Source organism: Chroicocephalus ridibundus, chromosome 3 (genome assembly GCF_963924245.1).
Source record: "Chroicocephalus ridibundus chromosome 3, bChrRid1.1, whole genome shotgun sequence".
Lineage (NCBI taxonomy): Eukaryota > Metazoa > Chordata > Aves > Charadriiformes > Laridae > Chroicocephalus > Chroicocephalus ridibundus.
This window is the reverse complement of record NC_086286.1, coordinates 18,312,027-18,321,363: the sequence shown is the minus strand read 5'-3', so window position 1 is coordinate 18,321,363 and position 9,337 is coordinate 18,312,027. Positions and strand designations below refer to the sequence as shown.

The window sequence follows — 9,337 nt, the reverse complement described above, 5'->3', positions numbered from 1 at the left end:
GCCGGGAAGCCGCAGCCCGCCCGGGCGGGCGGTCCCAGGGCAGAGCGGTGGGACCTCTCCCCTGAGGAGTGGGGCACGGACGACTTCCCTCCGGGGGCTGAGGGGCGGCCCGTGTCCCCTGGGCCGCCGCCGCCAGGCAGCAGCGCGGCTGCTCTGGGCGGAGGCGGTGGGGCCGCGGGCAGCCGCCACCCAGCCCCTCAGGCGACGGCTGCGCCTCGCGCCTCGCCCCACCCGGCCCGGCCAGGCCCCCGCCAGCGGGCGGGGCGCGAGACGCTCGGGCGGGGGGGGCGGGGCCTGTCAGCCGTGACAGCCGGCTTCAGCCAATGGGGAGAGAGGACGGGGCGGTGGGCGGGACGGGTGCCGGGCCGCCTCCGCGGCGCTATAAACGGCGGTGCCGGGCACTGCGGAACGGAGTGGTCGAGGCGGTCAGGGGGGTGTAGTGCTGCCGGGATGGGCAACACCGTCGCCAGGGAGGACTTCGAGTGGGTCTACACGGACCAGCCTCATGCCGACCGCCGCAAGGAGATCCTGGGTGAGGAAGAGGGGTGGCGGCGGTGGTAGTGGTGGCTCCTTGTTACCGGCTGCGTGGCGGGGGGGGGGACCCCCACAAAATGGCTGCCGGGGGGGCGCCGCGGGGAAGGCGCCGTGGTGGAGGGCCCGTCCGTCGCCGCCTGCCGTTAGGGGCTCCCGGTGCGGCGGGGGGACGTGCGGCTGGGCCAAAGCCGGGCCGGGCCCGCGTAAGGGGAGCGGCGCTGGCCGCGTACGTGGAGGCGGGAGCCGCCGCCTTGGCGGCGCTGGCGGGTGAAGGAAAGGAGCGGGGGGAGCGGGGGCGGGCAGAGCCCGGGCTCCGAAACGTGGGGCGGGCGGCCCGGGCTTCCATTTTGAGCCGCGAAGCGGGCGCGGGGCCGCAGCGGAGGCCGGCGGCGCCGTTGGCCCTGCCCGCCGGGGGGCCGCGGGCCGCTCCCCGCCCGCCGCCGCAGAGCGCACGGCGCGGGTAGGGAAGGCGGGGGGTGATCGATAAGGCGTCCGCTGGTCGGTGTAAACAGGGCCGGCGTTGTGCCGAGGTGTCGTCGCGGCACCCGGGGTCGGCGGTAAATAACCGCGTTTTCAACTAAAACGCCCAAATGTGAGCTGAGCTGAGCTTACTTGAGGCCTTCTGGGTGACTGGTGTGTTGTCAGTCAAGGCCGTTTCCTTCCTGGGCAGGGTGGAGGTGGTACTGGTGCTTGCCATGTACGTGTCTAGTTGCTGAGCAACAGAAAAGTGCTGAAATGATTGATTTAAGGATTCGTTATAGCGATAAATGCCACACGTGGAAAGGTGGTGTGTCTTTGTTACATTTGCAGACAAATCCTAATTGGGAGGAAGGGAAGAAATGACTGTTATCTGCTTTTGTAATCTAGTTGGGATAGTTGGCTGCGAGGAGAGCTTCTAAATAATTCCTTTTTTGTTTAATTCTTTCTCGTCTAGCTAAACATCCAGAGATAAAAGCATTGATGAAGCCAGACTACAACTTGATCTGGGTGGTTGTGCTGATGGTTCTTGCGCAGTTGACTGCATTTTATCTAGTTAAAGATTTGGACTGGAAATGGGTGATCTTCTGGGCATATGTTTTTGGAAGCTGTATTAGCCACTCCATGACTCTGGCTATTCATGAGATCTCTCACAATAGTGCCTTTGGCAACAGCAAAGCAATGTGGAATCGATGGTTTGGAATATTTGCCAACCTCCCTCTTGGTCTCCCGTATTCCATATCCTTCAAGAGATACCACATGGATCATCATCGTTACTTAGGAGGCGATGGAATTGACGTGGACATCCCTACCAACTTTGAAGGCTGGTTTTTCTGCACCCGTTTCAGGAAGTTCATATGGATTGTTCTTCAGCCTTTTTTCTATGCGATTAGACCTCTCTGCATCAATCCTAAACCCATTACTCGACTTGAAATAATCAATTTGTTGGCTCAGCTTTCCTTTGATGTGGTGATATATTATTTATGGGGAGTCAAATCCACTTTTTACATGCTTGCTGGTTCAGTACTTGGGCTTGGGTTGCACCCAATTTCAGGACACTTCATAGCTGAACATTACATGTTTTTAAAAGGACATGAGACTTATTCCTACTATGGGCCACTTAATTTGCTCACTTTTAATGTTGGCTATCACAATGAACATCATGACTTCCCCAATATTCCTGGCAAGAGCCTTCCACTGGTAAGTTTACTTCCAAGGTTATAACTTCTTAAAATATGCCCTACTTCAACATGAAAATTGGGTGATATTTAGAAGAATGGAAATTAGGAGATTAAAAAAAAAACCCTCAAAACCACACCAACAGCAAACCCTAAAACCCTGGGAACAATTTCTAAGTTGAGTGAGGAAAGGGGTAATTACTTAACATTTTAGTGGTATCCTGAACAAGCTTCCAGTGTGCTGGCTGCTCAAGCCTTTTCCATAAAAGGAGAGGGGAGGAAATGCACGTCTTACACTTTGCACTATCTTTAGTTTTCTCTAATTGCAACCAGCCTTTTGATTTCTTTAGTTTGTAAGCATGCAGAAAACTAATTAAGAAGTTGCAGATACCTTCAGAGACTTGTCAGTTCTGTCTCTGAAATCTTAAGGACAAAATTGTAACGCATGCTTATCCTTCAGTCTCTTCTATGACTGACATTCTCTGGTGGGGAAAAGAGATGGTTTGAGATACTGCTAATGTTTGTTGGACTGTTGGGAAATGTTTAATAGCTTTCTATTTTGGAGCAGCTCAGTTTCCTCTAGTGAGAACCTTTGAACCCTACATAAGTATCAGCTGTACTTTCACAGAATTAAGGCTTCAAAGCCAAGACTTAGACCTGACACATCTGCATGAGTAGTAGATGTGAATCTTCAAACTGGCTTCTTCCCACTTCAGTCTTTGCTGATTTCTTTTAAGCAGGAGCTTAATTTTCATTCTATATCTGTTTCTCAGTTCGAGCAGAGGCTTCTAGGATTACACCAAAAATTCCAGTGAAGAGTGTTTTTCATCACACACTAAATTTGCAGTTTGACAGCAAATGCGGTTTTGGTCTTGTAGCTTTGTTACTCCACTTGGGAGCAGTAAGACCTTGTAAGCTTGTGCCTTTGTTGGAGTCTAAACTTCATTATTTCTGTTGTCAGTGGTGGAACTGCAGGTGAAATAGCTACTCCAGCACTTCTTTAGCAGGCCAGTTAAATTCTCTAATTGGTTTGTTATCACTTTGCAAATGGTTTTGGTTTTGAAAAAAGATGACTCTTCTTATTCATGGATTTAATCTTTCAGATACAGCTGGAGTTGCTTTAACTCATCTTTGATACCTAGATCCATGCTGGTGAACCACCATTTCACTACTTGTGACAGTACTGAAGCTGTAAATAGGGAATGATTTTTTTTTTTTTCAAGTATTTAATTGCAGAGGTAAATACCCAGCTCTGCTACAGGACTGTTAATCCACAGCTCTAATAAGAAAACAAAGCCTTCTTTTAGAACAGTGTAGTTAATTTGATTGGACTGGACTCTGCTATGATGTGTGCTAAAGATCACTGAAGTACTGAACACTTAATTCCAGCTGGGGTACTGGTGAGCCAAGAATAATTACTGTCGAATAAAAGTATATTGGCTCAATGCACTATTCTATAGATGTGATGACAGATCAAAATGATCTCCAGCTCCAGACCAGTCGTGCAAATATCTTGGTTTTGTTTATTGCTTCTACAGATTAATATTTTTTCTTCTGTCTAAAACTATGGAATTTAGTGAAAAATGAGTTTTGTTCTGTTCAGGTTTTCAAGGATTTAGGTGGTTGGCCTCAAATATAAGTAAGGATATCTAACTGAAACTCCCTCTCTCTCAATTTGAGAGTGGTCTAGTCAGCATGTACACCTGAGAATAAAGTCTTTGTGAAACAGTTTATATTCATTCTTTAATGTCTGTCTTCAGAAACAAGATGTGGTGTTCCTCAGAAATAGGATGTTTTTTCTTCTGAGTGCTGAGGTTTGAAACTACATGTAAAAATAGCTGTTTTAAACACGTCTTCCTAGAATCTACAACATCCTATTTAGTGATACTCATACGCCTATGAGTCAGCACTGAACTGAGTCACCCACTTCCAGTAGCAACCAAGCTGCATGCTTCTGTGAGATATGTTATTCTGCAGGTTGCACACTGAATGGACTTCAGAGTGATAACAGAGTTTGTTCTGGTTAGCTTCAATATAAAAGTTTCATATGAAGTTTACTTAACAAGGGAGTTGCTTCATGAAATTTTCACATCTTGTCACTGGTAGCCGTTCCTGTAGACTCTTTTAACATCTAAAATGACACTTCTAGTGCTCTACGTTAAGTTACAGGTTGAGGATTGTAAATTTCTTATGATTGGTGGTAAATATAAATAGTAAATAAACCTCATATCTCCTCTTCAGGTGAAGAAAATAGCAGCTGAATACTATGACAACCTGCCACAATATAACTCTTGGATAAAAGTACTGTATGACTTCGTGATGGATGACACAATCAGCCCATATTCACGCATGAAAAGGCAATTAAAGGGTGAAGTGAAGCAAGATTAAGCTTCTGGCAACCAAAAAACTTCGAAATGTCTGCTTGCTTTAAAGTGGCTGTATAAGGTCTCTTGCTAAAGATGTTCACCAGTGTCCTGAATTAAGATCTACAGCAACACAGCAAAGCATCCTTAAGGATTTTTGTAGCAGACTCCTACCAGCTATAACATTCCTCGCAGTCCTCAGATTCATTGGTTTAATGTTTATATGTTTGCCTAAGGATCAGTGTTATATGCATACTGCTAAATCACTTTGTTACAGAATTTACTTTGGCAGGTGTTAAATCTATATAAAAATATCTCTGACTCATTTTAAAAGTTCTCAATGTAGTACACTGCCCACAACATGCTCTTTAGATGACTGTAGTGTTAAAATGCTGTACTTACTGTTAATTCTAAACCAACATGAATTGTTAACTTAAACCTTCTGTTGAACCTGTTTCCTAACATATAGGTGGAAGTAACTAAATTTGCACAGAAATGTTAAGTCTGCTTTTGTTTAAATATGTAGCATGTCATTTGAAGGACTGCTTTAAAGTTCTACCTTTTCTACTGAAAGTACCTTGAAGGAGCAATCTACCAGAACGAAGTTGGCATCTTCGAGATGGCTTGTGTAACTTCCTTGTAAAAAGGTGGGGAATTGCCAACTTCATGGGTGCCACATACTGCCTAAGCAGCTTGTGTTAGCATATAGCTGGAGCAGCTGGCATTTAGAATTGTATCGTGCAAGCCACTGGGTAACTTAATATAACCGATCGTTTTTTCCATATTTGAAAAATCTTGTTATAGTTTGGTTTTGTTTCTGATCTGCTGAAAAATGATTAGGCTTTTCCTAGTTGGTTCTGCTGTTACCATGGTTTTAACTGCTAACTCTTAATACTTAAACTCATTTGGAAGTTTGGCTTGTATGGAAAACTGAATCAATTGAAGCAGATACTGTTCTGGTAAGCGAGGTTAGCTACAACCCCTGACAACTCTACCTATAAAGCATATTAGTCACTTGTGTAAGCACAAAAGTGTTGCTAAATGATCTTGATTTTTTTTTTTTCCCTAAACCTACAGTACCCTACACAAACACTTGTCTGTCTTTCATATTAAAATGTGGGGAGAGCACAGGTGGTGGTACCAAAGTTCTTGCTTAAGAAGTCTTTAAAATTGGGAACAGAGAATGGATAGACTTGCTGAACTCTGAAGAATGAATCTCGACGTACCTCAGCACAGTATATTTGCCTTCTGTCATCTAATGCATTGATGATGGCTTTAAGCTGCCAAAGATGGCTACAAATCACCCTTAAATCTCAAATGGTGATCCTACAGTATGTTCTTCGTTTATCTGAAAGATGGAATCTCATGAAGGTGGAAGTCTCAGCCATTATCAGCACTAGTCTGCTGTAAGTAACTTAATTTTTAGATGCTTCCAGCTCCTGCATTTTATGGGGTTTTTGGTTGGTTTGTTTTGGGGTTTGTTTTCTTTTTTTGGAAGAAGCTGAGCGCCTGAGAAGAATGTGTTGGTATATCTTAAGCCTCACTTGATTGTGATCCTGTTTCTGATGCCTGTTTTGTTTTTTAAGTGTGGGCCCTTATCTGTGTTTAATAGAAATGGTATGAAAGTGTGCCAGCCACTTACAAAGTGACTCCATTAAGATGCCAATAACGTGCTAGCTAGCCAGCATACTGCTCAGGGTATAGCGTAATGCCAAAATATACTTTATTCGGTATTTTTACATGTAATTAAAAAGCAAAGATTAAAGCAACATTGGGTGAATTTTTGACTGGTCCCCTAATGCTGAAGGCCTTAAGCTTTAGAGAAACTTGGTATTTTTAAAGCAGATGCAAGAGCTGTTTTATTGAGTGATGGTATAGATGAACTGTAAAGAATTGCTGCCTTGCCTTTCTATGGGGAAGAAAACTGATTTTGGCTGAAAGACCCAAATAGGTCCAGTTTCTTTTTAAGCCACTTCTGCATGACTTTTTCCCAATTTGAGGTGAATGGTGGAATTAAATCTCTTTGATAGATTGCTCTAGCTGAACGAAGGATGGAAAGCGTCTCAAAGTTTTACAGCAAAAAGCTGAAGTTGAGAAATTGCTTATCTGAAGTATTAATCTAGGATAACTGGGAGCTCATAGTTTAACTTTCATACTTGGGCTTAGTTACCTATTTCACTGATGCCCCTCACTGTCCTTCCAATGGGTAGTGCAAGTGTGAATTCCTGCTTTTAAACAGGTGTGGAGCTGCCATTTTTTCTTGCTTAAAATTGCAAATGCTGCTTTAAGGTGTCCTGACCATGATCTTCCCTTCCAACTGAATTATAAATACCTCATTTTCACTTTAACAGCTGCAGAATAGTGGGGAATTCTGAGGGACATATCTACCCTTGCCATCATTTTTGGAAACGTATGCTACTGGCTACCTATTGGAGAACACTTACTGGACTGGGGCAGTCTGGGCCAGTGAGATTTATGTTTAGGTCTAAACCATGGTCTGATTCTTGCAAGCACTGGTAACTACTATTTGTAGGCCTGTCATTCCTGCGTAATACACAAGGGGCTTTGGCATCTAACTTCAGGAGTAGGGATTTTGCCAGAAGCAGATCATCTGAAAGTTAACCTATATTGCAGATAGTTTCATGCCTAAAAAAGAGTTAGAAGTGTGTATGTCTGAGCCACTGGTAAAAGGAATTAAGACCAGCTGGACTACTTCGCTTGTGTTTGATATATTCTAAATGAATAACTAGTTTTCTCCAGTCATGATGTGGTATTTAGTCTAAAGGCATGGCATAGAAATAAGAAACATGATTCTTTTTAAAATACCTATTAACCATCTAGTTATTGTTAGTAAGGAATTAAATAATTTCATAAATGCTATTAAAATATATCTGGCAGAAACAGGTTAGTATACTTCTTGAAATAGTTTATCTGAAAGTTGGAGAGAGCTTTGACTAACTAGTGAAGAACAAATTAAACCTAAAGAGCATTAAGAACCCGGACAGTTAACCTAATTATAGGGTTTTTAAAAATAAATCTATTCATATGGAATGAGTTAACTTTGTCCTTTCTACGTGCTTGTTAGGGTTTTTTCCTTTCTATGTAACTAAAGCATCTTACTCGTTTGTCAGTTTGGCAAACCTCTCCTCTAAGTGAAATCAGCTAGGAGTTTAACTGTCAAAACACAGCTGCCTTTGGGTCAGCAGTGTTAAACGGGTCATCTGAGTAGTTTAGCTGCAGCTAAATTGTGCAGAGCTCTGAATCCCCTTCAGGGCTTTCAGAGTAACTTACACTTTTCAGAACAAGCTGCCTTGCATGGCTTGTAACACCCACCCCCCCCACATCCTCACCCCAAACCTCCAATTATTTGAAGCTGCTTAAGTGGTGTGAGTAATGCATCCCTGCTTAAGTGGCCTTAAGTAATGCATCCTGGAGTCTGATCAAACTGGGCCTGAGTTTTCCCACAGGACAGGCGTGGAAATACTCTTTCAAAACAACTCTTGCCTCTGGCATTCTTGTTTTGCTGTTGAACCTGTCTGTTCCACAACAGTGGCCAATTAACATGTTAAATGGGTGCATCTTTCTGACTACAGAGCTCCAGACTTTCAGATCCAGGACAAGACTTCCGAACTGGAACCAGAGGCCAGCTGAAAAGCAGTTAAGACTTTTTGGTTCTGTGTCTCAAAATTCCCCTGGTTAAGTCTTTAAATGTAGCCAGCAGGCACGTAACACAAGTAAAGTCTACAGATGGTGAGAAATGGATCTGCTCTAGGTAAGCAGACACTGTTAGATAATGAGCTCAGTGATTCACCTCTGCCTCCTTGGCATTTATTCCTGTACCAAGTGAAGTGGCATGCCACAGTAAAACTTAAGGCTGTTAATTCCTTACTTAAAGATAAGCTTCAACAACCAATAACGTCAATGCTGTAGATTGCAGGCAGCCATACCAATCCTGTTGGACAAACATAAGAGAAGTTGCTTTCAGGTAGCGACCTTGCGTAAGTGGTCTAAGACGCAGCTTTTGGGAAGTGTACTCCTCTAATTTGAAAGAGTTTCAAAAGACTTAAGGCAAAGCAAGTTCTGCTGTTTTAGCTGGCACACAGCAAAGCACAGGAGCCACTTCTGGGTCTGGCAAAATTGTTTCTGCAAGGTCCTAGGAAAACAATCTGACAAATAGGCGTGTCCAAATCATGTAGATGTGCCTTTAGTATAGCAACCTGCAACTGTACATATGTAATTCTCTTCTCTATCAAATCCTCTTATTGCATAATGAAGCCTGCAGTGGTACACAAGACTTTAGTGAGGACAAAAACGTTGAAAAAGTTTCCTATTGAGCCAAGAATGTAGATGGCAATTGTTTTTCCTGCTGACAGTTCCCTGCACGGCATCTGCCCCCTATCCATGCTTAATTTAGCATCTAACATGCTCTGGGATAGAATCATTATTGTGATTTAGATATGTGGGTAGCCTCAGGAAAAGGGAGAAAAGAATGGTGTGATGAACTATTTCTTGATCTTGTCCCAACAGAAACAAGATGGCTAGAGGGAAAACCTCCTCTAGGCATGTCTGCTAGGAGGGCGGTAGCTGCATGTGCAGAACAAAGTAGTGGTCTCTGTATTGCATGAAAAGGCTTGTTCCTTAAAGCAATTCCGTTCTTCTATGTACAAGTACAAGGGATCTTGCGTTTTATCTCTTATCAAGTTGTTTTTTTGTGATAAGTACTATAGTCTAAGCAGAATTTCCCACAAGAAAAACTAGCAGGCAGTGTGGGTGCAGCACTTCCTT

The 9,337-nt window shown here is 43.7% G+C and overlaps 1 protein-coding gene across 1 annotated transcript; it reads left to right on the top strand.

The window, feature by feature from the left end:
- Positions 1 to 365: 365 nt before the first annotated feature.
- On the top strand, positions 366 to 5,575 carry DEGS1 (delta 4-desaturase, sphingolipid 1). Its single transcript, XM_063328218.1, has 3 exons — positions 366 to 532; positions 1,469 to 2,211; positions 4,431 to 5,575. Exons 1-3 carry the CDS (start codon positions 451 to 453, stop codon positions 4,575 to 4,577), a joined length of 972 nt encoding a protein of 323 aa, XP_063184288.1. The 5' UTR covers positions 366 to 450; the 3' UTR covers positions 4,578 to 5,575.
- Positions 5,576 to 9,337: the final 3,762 nt, after the last annotated feature.

Coding starts and splice junctions, on each gene's coding strand:
- DEGS1 (XM_063328218.1), top strand. CDS start 451: ATGGGCAACACCGTCGCCAGGGAGGACTTCGAGTGGGTCTACACGGAC. Junction 533..1,468: donor CCGCCGCAAGGAGATCCTGG/GTGAGGAAGAGG, acceptor TTTCTCGTCTAG/CTAAACATCCAGAGATAAAA. Junction 2,212..4,430: donor CTGGCAAGAGCCTTCCACTG/GTAAGTTTACTT, acceptor TCTCCTCTTCAG/GTGAAGAAAATAGCAGCTGA.